The following is a 17,148-nucleotide window of genomic DNA, read 5'->3' on the forward strand; positions in this document are numbered from 1 at the left end:
CTAAGTATGCTTTTCGAAAACAACTGAGATCCATGAAAAAAAAAAAAAACAACAAAAAACCACCTTTCTTGAAATTAAAAGCACAACTGCTAGTATTGAAAACCCAATCACAGAGTTGTTGTTACTCTTGTTGTAACGTGTCATCAAGTCAAGCTTGACTTACAGTGACCCTCTGAACAGCCAACCTGAACCTTGCCCTCTCCTGTGCCAACTTCACCATCACAGCTAAAGAGAAAACTGACAAACTGAAAAATAAGGTCTAAAGCAATCTCTCTGAAGGAGGCACAGAAAGATGAGGGAATTCATAACATTAGAAAAAGTGAAAAGGCAAGAAGAATGTAGACTGAGATGGTGTAATGTAGACTTAGGTAAATTCCAAGGAGGAAAGGCACAGACAGTAAAGAGGCCGTGGTCTAGAACATTTTTGTTGTGCATAGGGTCTCTGAGTTGGAGATGACTTCATGGCATCTAAGAACAACAACAACAACAACAAAAACAACAACATTTTACATGATGACAGCAAATTTTCCATGATTTATAGACTACTTAGATTTACAGATTTAAGACAAATATCAGAGTATGAGAAAACTAGATGCAGTATATGAAAAAAGAAAAATAACAGTTTCAGATAAACACTGAGAAGTTTGCCCCTACTTCATCTTCATTAAATAAACTTCCAGAAGATAAGATTTTAGAAAAAAAGAATATGATTCTGTATGAGAAGTCTGAGATTCACTGAGGTAGGTGAGAAAAAAATGTGAAAGGTTTCTTAGTTTTAGATTTGTTGTTGTTGTTATGTGCGACTGAGCAGGTTATGAAGCACAACGATTGTATGAACAACAAACTGGAACCTTGCCAGTTTTCCTGAGCAATCCTTATGTAGATTTAGTTGTTTAAAAAGAAAATAATAAAAAGGTCCCTGGAGAAAGACCTCATGCTTGGAAGAGTGGAGGGACAGTGTAAGAGAGGAAGACCTTAGATAAGATGGATTAATTCAGTGACTGGGGTAATGGAGGTAGGTGTGCCAGAGACAGTGAAATTGGCTTAAAATAGGGCAGGGCTCAGAGCTGTTGTACACAGGCTTACTATGACTCAATGGCACATAACAGCACAAAAACAAAGAAAAGTGACATTTCATGTACTGTAAAATTTCTGTAGAGAAAATCACCTTGGATGATATAAATTGTTCAAAATAATGGACAGATAAATACTTTGTTGTTGCTAGTATGGGCTGTCAAGTTAGAAGTGACCCACAGCTTACCCTCCAGAGGGTTTTCAGAAGCTGAAACTGCCTGGGATCAGACTGCCCGTCTTTCTCCCTCAGAACAGAGAGAGGATTCGAACTCTCTGCCTTTGAGTTGGCAGCATAATTCTGTACCCCCTAGGCCACCAGAGTTCTGTTAAATAATTTAGAGGATAATATTTCAGAGAAACACAACTTACTGTACTTTTATTGCTCTTAAGCATTTCTGACTTGGGTCTGAGGTAATAAGCTGCGGGCACCGAGTTTTCATCGCGACAATACCACTCTTCGAGTAACTTGGTCTCCAGCTTTGCCTCTATGGCAGCATCCAAAATCATTTCAAACTCTGAAGCTTCAACTTCTCCAGGGATTCGGATGTTCCCATATTTTTCACCTAACAGTCCCTGTGTATCAACAAGAAAGTTCAGTTTAGTGTATCACCAAGAAAATTTGCTTCAGGACATAGATGAGGTAGAACTCTATACATTCTAAGAGAAAATAAGATCTTTCGTTCTATTTGTTTTCACTTTCAATGGATTTTAAATTCTGTTAACTATATTTTATTAATCTCATCACTTAGTAATCTGCTGTTAGGGACCTCTCCAAAGTACTGAAGAGCAATGGTGTCTCTCTGGAGACTAAGGTGCACCTGATACAGGCCATGGTCTTTGCGATAACTTGTTATGCATCAGAGATTTGGACAATGACTAAGGAGGATAGAAGGAGAATTGATGCCTTTGAGCTGTGGTGCTGGAGAAGAGTATTGAGGGTACCATGAACTGCTAGGAAATTAAACAGATTCATCCTGGAAAGGGTCAAACCAGGCGGCTCCTTGGAGGCAAGGATTCTGAGGCTCCGTCTAACATACTTTGGACATGTTGTAAGGAGGGATCAGTCCTTGGAGAGGGACATCATGTTTGGTAGGGTGGAGGGACAGCGCAGCAGGGGAAGGCCCTCTATGAGGTGGATTGATTCAGTGACTGGGGTAATTTGGATGGGTGTATCATAGACGGTGTGACTGGCACAGGGCAGAGCAGAGTTTAGGGCTGTTGTACATAGGGTCACTATGAGTCGCAAGTGACTCGACAGCACATAACAATCAGATCAGGCAAATTCAAAACACAGATTTTTTTTAATCCAACTGTTTTTCTCAAAATGTTTAAACAATGAAGTGAAAGTTGTTTTATGTGTGGCAGAGAAAAGTGACATGTTGTACCTTATGGAAATGTCAAACACAGAAACTCTCAGAAAAAAAAGAGTTGTATTTTAAGAGCTGATTTTAGGTTCTAAGTCCCAGATTTACAAAGCTACCAAACAGAGAAATGTGTCATTATTCAAAGCAATGCTTGTAGTATCAGCCCCATTAGGAATTTGAAAAATTGAAAAATACAAAGAAGATATCAGCCTTTCTTGTAAATTGGCAAAGAAAAAAAAAATCAAGGCTCATTTCTACCCCCCCCAATGTAAAATATGTAAGAGAATAACCATAAAGTGGTGATAGGTGTGTAATGTGAAGCAAAATTTCCTTGAAGGTATTCAGGAAATGAATATTAAAAATCTTTAATAAAAGATCTATGTAACGTTAGACTTGGAATTTTTTTTTCTCCTGAGAATTTGTCCTTAGGAAATAATTAAGTATACTCATGGGAACTCAGAAGAATATTAAACTGTACCAATTTTAATAGAAAAGTGATCATCTAAGAACTGCTGAGCAAAGGAGAATATTTGTCTTATTTTTATGCAAATAATATGCACCATCTATGTTTTTTGCCAACCACCCTCTCTCCATTGGAGGTATTTTCATAAGTTTCACTGGGACAATACAAATGTCTGTACGTTTTTACACTCAGCTGTAAATTAGCATATTTACAAAAACGCTTCCTAGGGTATGCTTTGGTAAGGTACCCATTTTGCCAGAAATACTCATGCCAGCCTGAAATCTTTACACAGAACTTTCTAGGCACATGCCTGCCTGGCTGGTCCACTAGCTGTTTCTAAGGTGATGTATTTCATATGAGGGATTGAAGGTGGCTGTGACTAAATGAACTCACTGTTTCAAGCTTGTTGTTGTTGTTAGGTGCCATCAAGGTGAGTACAGCTCATAGCAACCCTCTGAATAACAGATCTTAACCCTGTCCTAGCCTGTGCCATCCTCATCATCTCTATACACCAGAGCCCATTCTACAGTCTCTGTGTTATGAGTTCTTGGAGCTGTTTCTCCTCATTTTGAATGACTTCTAATCTGGGCTGTACCTCTAGTACTGTATTCCTCTATTGTTTGTAGTGTTATCAGAGGCCTGTTATTTCAGCTATGGATCGCCAAGCCTGATTCCCAGTCTGTCTTAATCTGGAAGCCCTTCTGAAACCCATCCACCACGGGCAACCCTTCTGGCCTTTGAGACATCGATGGCACAGCTCCCATCATCAAAGCAACCCACAAGTTACCCCAGTATAGCAAACTGACAGACAAATGCTGTACTAATAGGAGGACAGCAAGCATATACCCATTAAAGCTATAAAGTAATTGTTGCTGTGTACTGTCAAGTTGGAGCCGACCCACAGCTGACCTCTCAGTGGGTTTTCAGAGACAGTAAACAGCACAGGAGTTGATTACCCCTTTTTCCTGCTGAGCAACTGGTGGATTTGAACTGCATACTTTGTGTTAAGAGGGCAAAGTAGAAACATGCAAATAATGTTTCAAACTTAGACCCTCCTTAGTACCAGCCTCATTGATCAGGCAGGAAGTAGAAAGAACTCATTTGTTCTCTAACTGCATACACCCCTGAGGAAGTGGTCTTAAAAACAGTAGTCACATATTTTCTAAAAAACCTTTCATTGCGTACACTTCATTGCGATTGAGTGGGAAATGACTGACAGCTGACCCTTCAAGGGGTCTTTTGGAGGCTGTAAATCCCACAGGAGGAGACAGTTTCTCTCACAGAGCTGTTAGTGGATCCAAACTGGCAGGGAGACATCACTCCGGAGCTAGTACAAGGCATATGGACTGGGCCACTGGACCTCGCATATGAGGGTTCTTTATACATAGGAGCATTTCAACTCCTGTGCACTATTATTAACCTGAAGGCTAACCCAGAATAGCTTATTATTTTTTAAAAAAAGTTTTATTTTAGGTGAAAATATACAGAGCAAAAACATTAACCCATCAAGCAGTTTCTTCATTAATGATAATGGCTACATTTTCATTTTGTATCAATAATCTTGCTATTTCTACTCAAACTGTTTTACCACCTACAGCTCCCCTAGTATTCTCAGTTATGCTGTAAATGTGCTGTTGTCAAGTCGATCTCAGAACTGATGCCTCTGAATTGTGGTGGTGGAGAAGAGTATTGATTAAACCATGGACTGCTAAAAGAACCAACAGGTCTTGGAGAAAGTGCAGCCAGAGTGCTCCCTGGAGGCAAGGATGATAAAGCTTCATCTCACATGTCAGGCATGTTGGCTAGGAGAGATTATTCCTTGGAGAGGGACCTCATGCTTGGAAAGGTGGAAGGCTGGTGAAAGAGAGGAAAACCCTCAACAAGATAGAACGACATGGTTATTACTTCAATGGGCTCAAGGGTGTCAGGAATTGTGAGGATGGCATAGGAAAGGGCAGGATTTGGACCTGTTTACTGAGTCGCTATGAGTCACTCAATTTGACAGCACTTAACAATAACATCATTTTGGTATATAGTATATAAAAAGAGTTGGAACTAAAAAGACCTCTAAGCAGTAGTCAAAGGGCTTAGGCATGGCAGAGACTGTATGGCTATTGCAGCAAAGGAAAGGGTTTCAATCTGTTGTTCATAGCGTTGCTATACAGTCATAGCTAACTTTACTATACCTAACAGGAACAACAACAACAGGCAGTAGTCACTAGAGGGATCCATTAAAGTGAGGTGGAGGTCAAGGGTGGGGAACTTGGGACACAGGCAGACATTAAATCATTAGAATGTGGAAACTGGCTAACAGTCTAATCAGTCTAACAGCCAATGAAGTCCAACAATGTCATGGACCCACATTTGAGGTCTGGCCACGTCTTGACGTCTCTCAATCTGAGCATCACTTGAGGGTGTAGTACAAAATAATGGCAAGTGTGTACTTTTAACTTGTTAGTTAAATTGTGTCTTCTAGGTTGCAACACCTCCATGATACATCTTCAAGGATATGAACATGTACGGCTAACCACAACTGATAACAGTGTATCTAAATTCCAAAATCAATCTCCATAATAGTCTATGTGTTTCCTACTGTCAAAGGGGCCCTTTAGAGTAGTGAGAGAAGATCTTCACCCTGAAACCCACAGCATCCCTTCTCAGCAGGAAGTAGCTAAGAGAATACACCATCCCCTTTTCCTTATGAATCAGGGTGAAGTCTCTCTCAGGGAGGAGTGATAGGGAATGGCAAAGGACACACTGACAAAGGAGATTAATCAGAACTGGCTTTGACAAGCACTGTGGCAATTGGACAATTAAAACAGACATTCGGGGCGGGGGGAGAAGAACGAACTGGGGAGGAGGGTAGAGAAAACAGTGCAACAATGAATGAAGGAGAACCCAAAATCTCTGTAAATGTTCATTAAAACTAATAAAATTTAATAATAATTAAAAAATAATGGCAAGTGAAACAATATCTTATTTCAGCCATAATGCCAGGACAAGACAAAAATCACTGTGATTCATCACAGTCTGTCTGCTCTATAAAAGACTGATGAGAGTCTAGGATAGGGTTTTATCTATGAATCACTTCCTACAATGTGCTTGTACCCGGAACATCCATGAGGCTTGTTAAAATGTTATTGTTGGGTGGTTGTTAGCTACCATCAGCTCAAGTACAATTTATAGTAATCCTATGAACAGCAGATCTGAACCCTGCCCTATCCTGCATACTCCTCATTATTCTTGACACACTTGAGCCCACTGCAGTAGTCACCACGTCAATCTATCTCGTTGAAGGTCTTCCTCTTTTTTCACTGACCCTCCACTTTCCCAAGCATGATGTCTCTCTCTAAGGAACAGCCTTTCCTAGAAACATGCCCAAAGTATGTGAGATGAGGTTTCACCATTCTTGCCTAATGAGTACTCTGGCTGCACTTTCTCCAAGACATATCTTTCTGCCCTTTTGGCAATTCATGGGGTCTTTAGTACTCTTCTCCATACCACATATCAATGGCATCAATTCATATTCTATCATCCTTATTTGTTGTCCAGCTCTCACAGGCATAATAAGTGATTAAAAACACTATGGCCTGAAGCAGGCTTGCCTTAGTCTTTAAACTGACATCATTGCTCCTTAATACTTTGAAGTTCCTTGACAGCAGACTCTCCCAATGTTTCAATACATCGTTTGATTTCTTGAATTTAACAGTCTGCTTCTATAAAAATCTTTAGCTTTGAAAACACAGTGCAACAATTCCAACTTGCTCTATAGCATTCGTATGAGTTGAGTTGTTGTGTACTGTCAAACTGGAAGTGACTCCTGGTTGACATTCCAGCAGGTTTCCAGAGCAGGAAATCACATGGGAATAGACTGCCCAACTTTCTCCGGTGGGGCAGCTGGTATCCTCCTCAATCTCTGTGCCTTTGGGTTGGCTCTTACCACTAAGCTACCAGAGCTCCCTATTAGACCTATTTGGTAGCAGTAGGCCTAATTGGGTTGTTGTTTTTTCCAACTACAGGTGGCACAGTGGTTCAGTGCTTTCCTGGTAACTGAAAGGTTGTTGGTTCAAACCCACCAGCCACTCTGTGGGAGAAGGATTTGGTAGTCATCTCCTGTAACGACTTATAGCCTTAGAAATTCTATGGTGTAGTTCTACAGTGTCCTACAGGGCGGCTGTGCATTAGCATTGACTTGATGGCAGCCATTAAAGACCCCTGATGCCACAAACAGTGAAACAATCAGCTGCTAATCAAAAGGTTGATAATTCAAACCTACTCAGTTGCTCTGAGGAAGAAAAACCTGGTGATCTGCTTCTGTGAAGTTACAGTAATGAAAACCATACATGGCAGTTCTATTACTGTCACCTGAGGTTGTGATGAGTCAGAATTGACTTGATGGCACACTACACCACCACCACCACCACCACCACTACAGACAATGCATATATGGTCTCATTAGTAAAAACAAGGACTGAAGGAGCAGGACCAAGAACATAGCTGATGAGCACAAAATTCAAAGGCTATTTAGAAAGCATTTATTTGCATCGAGAACCAAGCACTAAGCAATATTTTTTGATTGATATAGTAAGGAAAATGTTCCTGAGGGCAGAGATGGCCTAAGAAGAAATAAAGGTCCTCATTCAATTCCAGTAGCAAATATATGTATCGAGTACCTGCTATAAATAGTGGTAATATAGAACTTGAGAAATGTAATAATGTGCTATCGTTTAAAGTTACTTATTGGATTGTTCTCTTCTGGTCTTTCTCTTCTGTTAGTTCTTTAGGCAGAAAGCTCATAAATCATGAAACAGCTCTTTTTTGAAGTCAAAGACAGGATTCTACTTTTAGTCTTATCTTGCTTTTTGAAAGACAGGGGAAAAAAGAAATGGCAAAAAAGACATTTACAACTGAAGAATATTAAGGTTTGTTTTGTAGAGGTTTTTTTGTGATGTCGTTTTTTTGGGGGGGGAGCAGTATGGGTAGTGGCTTACGTGTAGTTATCATTTTAAAGGAACACCTATAGATAACTCTCAAATAATCAACCAGCGCTAGATAAAGTCAAATTAGACAAAGAATCAAAGTTGGTCACAAATCCAGCTCATACAGTCAATAGAGAAAAGCAGCCATGGCAACGTAGTAAGACCAAGTCCAAGGTGTTGGCAGCCCTACTCAAAGTGCCAAGAGGGAGACCATCATCTTGGTTCCCTAATAGCCTTATTTTCATAGCTCTGTCACTGCCTGGAGTCTTCTTGGAAGGATCTAGGGCAGCTCCAGAAAGGGAATAAGAAGCTATCCTGCTTCTGCTCATTGGCCACTGACTATTCACTCTCATCATCAAAGGAGAAAAGTACTTTGCAGACATTCTTACTCCCATGACCAACAAGCTCATTTTGTTCATTTAGATAAACTGGCTTAGCTGCCAGTAGATAATGAGGAAACCTGATGGAGAGTTGGAGGGACACATTTGATTTTGCACTGCGATCTGTTTTTTAAAAAAATTAAGCCGTTGATGAAACTGCCTGTGATCCTATCCTACATGGAAGATAGGCAAATGATGAAAAGTTTCAGGTTTTTATTAAATTGTTTATGAGTACTGTCAATACATTTATGAATATAAACATATGGGATTTTGACTTTCAGAGAAATCCATAGTCACCTCTCCCACTTACCTAGTCAAATTTGACAACGGTAATTTCTCATATGCTTAAACAAGGGACTTTGGCTAGGGCAGTCTCTGAGGAGTTGCTAACTCAAAGGCTTCACCCATCTGACTGAATCCAACAGCAATTCCTCGAGAGATGATGGGCAATCTCCTCCCATGTGATTGGGAGCCTTTGAAACCTAAGGGAGGGTCAGCTATGCATTGGTTCTGACTTGATGGCAATGAGATGAGATGATAAACTGAGATTCTTTAAATACAATCTGCAAAATGCAGATGACACACCTCATTTGCAGAAAAGAAAAAATTTAAAACCTTATCCATGAAGCCCAAAGACTATAATCATTAGTATGGATTATACCTCAACAGAAACAAAACACAATTTTTCATATGTACGCCAATAAACAACATCATGATAAACAGAGAATATACTGAAATTGTCAATGGTTTCATTTTATTAGGATCCACAATCAACACCCATAGAAACAACGGTTAAAAAACTAAAACATGTATGTTGTTGTTGCTATGGCTTTGGGCAAATCTGCTAGGAAGAACCTCCTTAAAATTCTAAGCAAAGTGCAAAGACATCACTTTAAATACTAAGATCTGCCTGTTCTAAACAATAGTATTTCCAGTTGCTTCCTATGCATGTAAAAATTAAACAATGAGTAAGGAAGGAGAATTGGTGTCTTGAATTGTGAGATTCTTCAAGAATTTTGGAATACCATGAACTTCCAGAAGAATGAACAAATCCGTACTAGAAGAAGTGCAGCTCGAGTGCTCCTTTGAACAAAGGGTAGGGACACTTTGTCTCACACACTTCAGGCGTGTTGTCTTGGAAAAGGACAACATACTTATGAAGAAGAAGGCCATTAAAAAACCAGGACAACTCTCTATGAGATGGACTGACCTAGTATGACTGCAACTTTAGGTATTTTTTCTTTTTATTTTTTAATTAACTTTAATGAAAATTTACAGAGACGTAGATTTCCATCCATACACTATTGCACTTTTCTCCCTGTCCACCCCTCCCTGCAGTTCGCTCTTCTCTTTGAAAAGTAAAAGAAAACTTCTTTCATTGTTATACAATCCTCCCCATCCCCAAGTCCACTCCACTATGCAGCCTTCATTCTGAACTTCTGTCATAACAATATTACTTAATCATATATCCCTTTTAAACAATGAGTTTAAAAGCAGAACAGAGACTGTGAGGATGGCTCAGGATGGTTCAGGGTTTGATTCTGTTATATTTACAGCCCTATGAGTTAAAGCCAGCTTGTCAGAAACAAGAACATTCTTAAACACTGGATACCTCCCCGCCCAACTCCACGAAATTAAGGAAAAAACAGTGATCCATTTGAGTTTTCGTTAGGTGCTGCAGAGTTGGAAATAATAAATGACAGTTGAGCAGGTTTTTAGAAGCAGTAAATAGCACGAGAGGACACTGCCCATCTTACTCCCATGGATAATCCATATTGAAGCCTGTATTCTTTGATCTTCTAAAACAAGTGCTTCAAAAATTATTACCAATGGACCAATAGGCAACAACATGATAGATGGAGAAAAGATTGAAGTTGTCAACAATTTAATCTCACTTTGACCCACAATCAGTACATTTGGTACCAGCAGCCAGAAAATTAGGAGACATATGGCACTGGGAAATTCTGCAGACAGGGACCTCTTTAAACTTAGCTTGAACTTCTGGTGGCCTAGTGGGTAAGGAATTATACTGCCAATTCAAAGGCAGGTAGTTCAAATCCACTAGCTATTTCATGAGAGTTGCTGTTAGGTGCCATGTAGTCCAGTGCAACCCATAGTGACCCTATGAATAACAGATCTGAAACCTGTCCTATGTGTGCCATCCTCACACTTCTTGATAGACATACTAGAGCCCAGTATTGTATTCACTGTGTCAATCTATCTGGTTGATCCTCTCTTTTGCTGACCCTCCACCTTTGCAAGTATGATGTCCCTCTCCAAAGAAGAGCCTCTCTTAGCAACATGCCTGAAGTAGGTGAGATAAAGCTTTTTCATCTTGCCTCCAAGAAGTACTCTGGCTGCATTTTCTCCAAGATATATTTATTTGTTCTTTTGGCAGTCCATGGGCTATTCAGTATTCTTCTCCAACACCACAGCTCAAAGCCATCAATTCTTCTTCTGTTGTTCTTCTTATTCATTGTCCAGCTCTCAGATGCATAGAAAGTGATTGCAAAGACCATGGCCTAAACCAGATATACCTTAGACCTCAAACTGACATCACTACTCCTCAATAATTGATGAAGCCAGACTCTGAAGAAGAATGTGACAACAGGATCAGAGGGAGACTCATCAGCAACCTGTGTTATGCAGATGATATACTCTTGCTTGCAGAAAGCATAGGGACCCTGAAGCACTTACTGTAGAACATCAAAGACTATAGCCTTCTTCAATATGGGTTACATCTTAACATGAAGAAAACAAAGGTCCTTACCTTACCAGTGGGCAGCATAATGATAGAGAAAGGACTGGAACTGTTAATAATTTTGTTCCCACAATCAACACCCTTGGTACCAGGCATCAGGAGATAAGGAGTTGTACTGCTTTGGGCAAGTCAATAAGGACCTCTCAGAAATACTAAAGAACAATGATGCCAATTTGAACACTAAGGTGCACCTTATTCAGGTCATGGTCTTTTCTATTACTTGCTATGTATCTGAGAGCTGGACAATGAATGACAGAAGAAGAATTAAAGCCTTGGAGTTGTGGTGTTGGAGAAAAGTACTGAATATCCCATAGATTGCCAAAAGAACAAACAGGTGTGTCTTACAAAGGGTCCAGCTAGAGTGCTCCTTGGAGGCAGGGATGGCAACGCTTCATCTCTTATATTTTGGACATGTTGCTAGGAGAGGCTTTTCCCTGGAAAAGGATATCATGCTTGGAAGGGTGGAGGGTCAGCAAAATAGAGGAACACCCCTGTCTAGATGTACTGATACAATAATTATAGCAATTAGCTCAAGTGTATCTGAGATGGTGAAGATGGCACACAATAGGACAGGATTTAGATCTACTGTTCACAGGGCTGCTATGAGTCACACTTGACTTGACAGTACCTAACAACAACAGTAGGCCGCCAGAGCGCCCTCCAGCCCACAGAATTAAGGCCAAATGGTTAAAATAATTTAAGAATATTTTGTAACACTGTTAAATATAGTTTCTATGTATAAATTCTACCATAAGCAATACTTAATGAATTATAGAGTTCTTTGTAACTAGGAACTTAAACGTAAAAGGATTCTTTTGCATCTCCTTGTCCTTATTAATATGTTGATACAGATACATCTAAGTCACTGTTTTCAAAGGCTTAGAGATAAAATTTTCCCTCACTTCAATTGATTTTTCTTTCCCATTGGGTAAATATTGATTTCTGCTCCCCTCTGCTTTTTATGTGCAGTTAGTTCTGTTTGGGCTTTGTGCCTGAGACTCTTTGAGGACCAAGTCTGAGGGAATTCAGTTTTCACTGTAGCAAACAACATGGAAGAAATGAAAGTATTTACAAAGATGTCAATGAGCTCAGGCTGTCCTTCCCTTTACTCTACTGTGTGGAATCAGAAAGAAGATGAGGGTAAAGCTTCTTGGGGTCATGGATATCATGCTTGATAGAGAAGTGAGCAGGTTGCTTGCTTATGTTATTGCTCCTGGAAGCAATCAGAAAGAAAAAGAAACCTCACTTCCACAAACCCAGTCGGTGCTACAACAAATCTTAAGTACATTTTCTGTGCCCTTCTAGCTGCCAGCTGTGAGAGGGCCTCTGGTGGACTAGTCCATACCTAGTTCAGCTGCTAACCCAAAGGTACCTTTTCCTGGCAGTTCAAATCCACCAGTAACTTCTTAGGAGAAAAATGGGTAGTCTTCTGTTGAGATTTATAGCCTTAGAAACTTGATGGAAGGCCAACTATGAATCAGGCCTGACTCAACGGCAGTGAGTTTGGGTCTTTGTGAGTTGTTAGTGAGTCAATATGGAGTTGTGGTGGCTTAGAGGTAAGGAATTACACTGCCAATGCAAAAGTATGTGGTTCAAATCCACTAGCTGCTCCATGGGAGAAAGATGGGCAGGGAATCTCTACCTGTGCAATTTATTGCCTGCCTTTGAAAATCTGCTGGAGGGTCAGCTATGGGACAGTTCATCCTGAAAGGTCTTACAGTGAAGTGAGTAGCTCACAACATTTTAACTCTGTAACTAATTAGTAACATTATAAAGGCAAGAACCATGACCAACTTTCACAGACACAACAGAAATGATCTAACATTTATCAAGAAAAACTTCACATAATGTCAAGAAAGAAACAGACATCTTCAAACACTGTTTAAAAAACAAATTAAGCCTTCTCAAAAAAAAAGCAGAGAGTATCAGAGACCTCATGAATATCATAGAGTCAAGAAGGCAGATGATATATATTGATACGGAAACCTCTGAACAGCTATGAATAAAAGTACAAATAATGGAAGAAATAATGAAAGCCACAAATAAAGGGAACTTAGAGGTAGAAAATCAGAAAAAAAAATGATGGACAGTCATTTGAACAGCTACAGAAGAAGGTGCAAATGACAAAAGAAACAATGGAAACCAACAAGAAAAGCAAATGCTCCAGAGTCATGGAGTCAGAAGAAATATATTAATGAGGAGGAACTTGCACAAATACAGCAGAAAATGAAACTAGAGATAAAGAGATACAAGAACTTAAAAAAAATTATCGCAAGATAGAGAGGGTACTGCTAACACAGCACTAGAAAGAACAGAAATGCATGAAAATGCAATCCAGAACATTAAGACTGAAGTGGCAGAAGTGTCCAACACGCTTGAAGGACAAAAGAGCAGAATAGAAGAGGTGGAACAGTCAGTGAGCTGAAAGACAAGAACCTCAACGGAAACATACTAGAAGAAAAATCAGAGACTGAGCATAAAGAAAATGAAGAAAACATTAGAATCATGTGGGATGATATCAAAAGTAATAACATATCTATGATTGGAATTCCAGAATAGGAGAGGAATAGGGAAATGACTGAGAAAACTGTAGAAGAAGTACTACAATAAAACTTCCCAGGTATTATGAAGAATGAGGAAATCTACATGCAGGAAGCTCAGCAAACACCAAATAAATGAGACCCAAAAAGGAAAACATCAAGACAAATCACAGTAAAGTTCTCCAAAATAACAGATAAGGATTGAATACTGAAAGCATGAGGAAAACAAAGAATCACCTACAAAGGAGAAGCAATCAGATTAAGTTCTGATTGTTCAGCAGAAACCACAAAAGCAAGAAAACAACGGGATGGTGCATATAGAAAGCTGAAAGAAAACAACTGCCAACCCAGGATCGTTTCCCCAGCAAAGCTCTCCATCAAATATGAAGAAAAAAATCACATCATTGCAGATATGAAAAAACTTAAGGAATTTTTGAAAACAAGACCAAGTTTATGAGAACTTTTAATGGAAGTCCTTCACATAAGATACACCAAAGGAAAGTGGATGGACTATAGTAAGAAGAAACAACAACAAAAAGGAATACAGTAAAATGGCAAGGATAAAACCTGGCCTGTCAATAATCACACTTAAAGTGAATGGACTTAATGCACCAATTAAGAGAAAAAGAGTAGTAGAATGGATAAAAAAGCAAAGCCCAACAATATGTTGTCTACTAGAGACATATGTAAGAAATGAATAGAGAGAAAGACTAAAAATCAAAGGTTGGAAAAAACATATACCAAGCAAATGGAATTCATAAAAAAAACCCCAGGAATGTAAACACTAATATGATAAAATAGACTTCAGAATGAAAACCACCAGAAAAGGAGTGGCTCTATATATTGATTTAAGGCACAGTAGATCAAGAAGACATAACATTGGTCACTATCTATGCACCAATTAATAGACCTGCTAAATACATAAAACAACTGTTAACAGAACTGAAGAAAGATAGAGAACACCACAATAATAGTGGGAGCCTAACATACCACTCTTGCCAAAGGATAGGTCAACTCCAAAGAAACTTAACAAAGGTGCAGAAAACTTAAACTACACAGCCAACTCGACCTTGTGGATATGTTACAAGCACTGCACCCAACTAAAAACTCAATTCACTTTCTTCTCAAGTGTACATGTTACATTCTCCAGAATTGATCACATATTAGGGCACAAAGCAAGCCTCAACAAATTAAAAAACACTAAAATAACTGAAAGTATCTTCTCAGACTATAATGCCATAAAACTTTAAATTAAGGGCAAGAAGATGAAGCTAATAAAGCTATCAATGTGGAAGCTAAATAACACTCTGCTAGAGCATGACTAGGTTATAGAAGAAATAAAGAATGAAATAAAAGACATTTCCTTGAAACAAATAATAATGAAAATACAATGTACGAAGACATCTGGGATGAAGCTAAGGTAGTTCTCTGGGGCTAGTTCATAGCAGTAGGAAAACAAATAAAAAACAAAGAAAGAAGTAAATGATCTAACTCAGTACCTTTTTCAAATAGAACAAACACAACAATCTAACCCAACAGCCTCTAGAAAAAAGAAAATGATAAGGCTAAGAGCTGAAATCAATGAGATAAGAAAATAGAAAAGCAACTGAAACCATCAGTACAATCTGGAGCTGGTTTTTCAAAAGAGTTAATAAAATTGACAAACCATTGCCCAACTTAACAAAAGAAAAAAAGGAGAAGACACAAATAACTTGATTAAAGAATGATAAAGATGTTGTCACAACAGAACCAGAGGCAAGGAAATAAATAATAGTGGAATATTATGAAAAGCTGTACTTGGATAAATTTGCAAACTTAGAGGAAATGGACAAATTCTTTGAAATTCATGCCCTATCCAGATTGGCAGTGAGATGTAGAACACTTCAATAGACCCATCACAAAAGAAGATACTGAACAGACTCTCTTACAAAAAAAAAGTCCTGGACCAGATGGCATCACAGTTGAATTCTACCAAACATTCATTGAAGATTTATCACCAATTCTACTTATGTTATTTCAAAATACAGAAAAAGAAGGAACACTCCCAGAGACATTCTATGAATCAAGCAAGCATAACACTAATACCCGTACCAGGCAACGATATTACCAAAAAAGACCATTATTTTTCATAAACATAGACACAAAAGTCCTTAACAAAATTCTAGGAAGTAGAATCCAAAAGCACATGTAAAAACAGTTAATCATGACTAAGTGGGATTCATAAGAGTTATGTAAGAATGGTTCAACATTAAGGGGAAAAAATCAACATAATTCACTATATTAACAAAACAAATAACAAGACCATATGATCTTAGCAGTTGATGCAGAAAAGGCATTTTTGACAAAGTACAGCACCCCTTTCTGATTTAAGACACTCAGTAAAAATTTAATAGAAGGGAATTTAGTCAATATAAAGAAACAGATTCATCGTGGAAAGGGTTAAACCAGGTGGCTCCTTGGAGGCAAGGATTCTGAGGCTCCATCTAGACTTTGGACATGTTGTAAGGAGGGACCGGTCCTTAGAGAGGGACACCATGCTTGGTAGAGTGGAGGGACAGTGCAAGAGGAGAAGGTCCTCTATGAGGTGGATTGATTTAGTGACTGGGGAATCAGGATGGGTGTATCAGAGATGGTGCGATTGGCACAGGACAGAGCAGAGTTTAGGGCTGTTGTACATAGGGTCGCTATGAGTCACAAGCGACTCAACGGCACATAACAACAACAACAACATTAAAAAGTATATATGCAAAACCAAGAGCCAATATCATTCTCAATGGAGAAAGACTAAAAGCATTTTCCTTGTGAACAGGGATCAGGCAAGGATGCTCGTTGTCTCCACTTATACTCAATATTGTATTGGAAGTACTTGCTGGGACAATATGACAAGAGAAGGAAATAAAAGGCATCCGGATTTACAAAGTGATGGTTAAACTGTTGCTATATGCAGATGATATGATAGTGTACACAGAAAACCCTAAGGATTCAGCAAAAAAAAAAAAAAGTGTTAAAGCTAGTAGATCAATTTAGCAGAATAGCAGGACATAAGATCAATATCCAAAAATAAGTAGGATTCCTCTACAGTAACAAAGAGAACACAGAGAACAAAACCAAGAAAACAATTCCATTTACAATAGCCAACCAAAAATTGGGAGTGAACCTAACTAAAGATACAAAGACATATACAAAGAAAACTACCGAACATTTCTGCAAGACATAATAAAAGACCTAAAGAAATGGAAAAATGTGCCCTGTTCATGGATACGAAGACTCAGTATTGTGAAAATGTGAATCCTATCAAAAGCAATCTACATGTTTAATACAATCCCAATACATATATAAAATTCATTTTTCAAGGAGATTGAAAGGGAAATTGTCAAATTTATTTGGAGAGGAAAGATACCCCAAAATAAAACTAGTACTCATGTAAAACAAAAATGAAGTGGGAGACATAGCACTCCCTGACCTCAAAACCTCTAACATCCTACAACCAGGAGAAGATAAAGTAGATGAATGGGATCTTCTAAGACTCAAATCCCTATGCACATCCAAAAACTTCTCCAACAGGGTAAAAAGGGAAGCCACAGACT

The 17,148-nt window shown here is 38.8% G+C and overlaps 1 protein-coding gene across 1 annotated transcript in view; it reads right to left on the reverse strand.

Annotated features, from left to right (window-relative positions):
* The window catches only part of KIAA1239 (KIAA1239 ortholog), a 365,576-nt gene that overhangs the window by 20,527 nt on the left and 327,901 nt on the right, over positions 1 to 17,148 (reverse strand). Inside the window, exon 4 of the mRNA XM_006895413.1 lies at positions 1,444 to 1,647. Coding sequence (XP_006895475.1) covers positions 1,444 to 1,647 — 204 coding nt within the window. The remainder of the gene's footprint in view (positions 1 to 1,443; positions 1,648 to 17,148) is intronic.

Source organism: Elephantulus edwardii, unplaced genomic scaffold (genome assembly GCF_000299155.1).
Source record: "Elephantulus edwardii isolate Elephantulus edwardi_28Jun2011 unplaced genomic scaffold, EleEdw1.0 scaffold00167, whole genome shotgun sequence".
In the NCBI taxonomy this organism is placed as follows: Eukaryota; Metazoa; Chordata; class Mammalia; order Macroscelidea; family Macroscelididae; genus Elephantulus; species Elephantulus edwardii.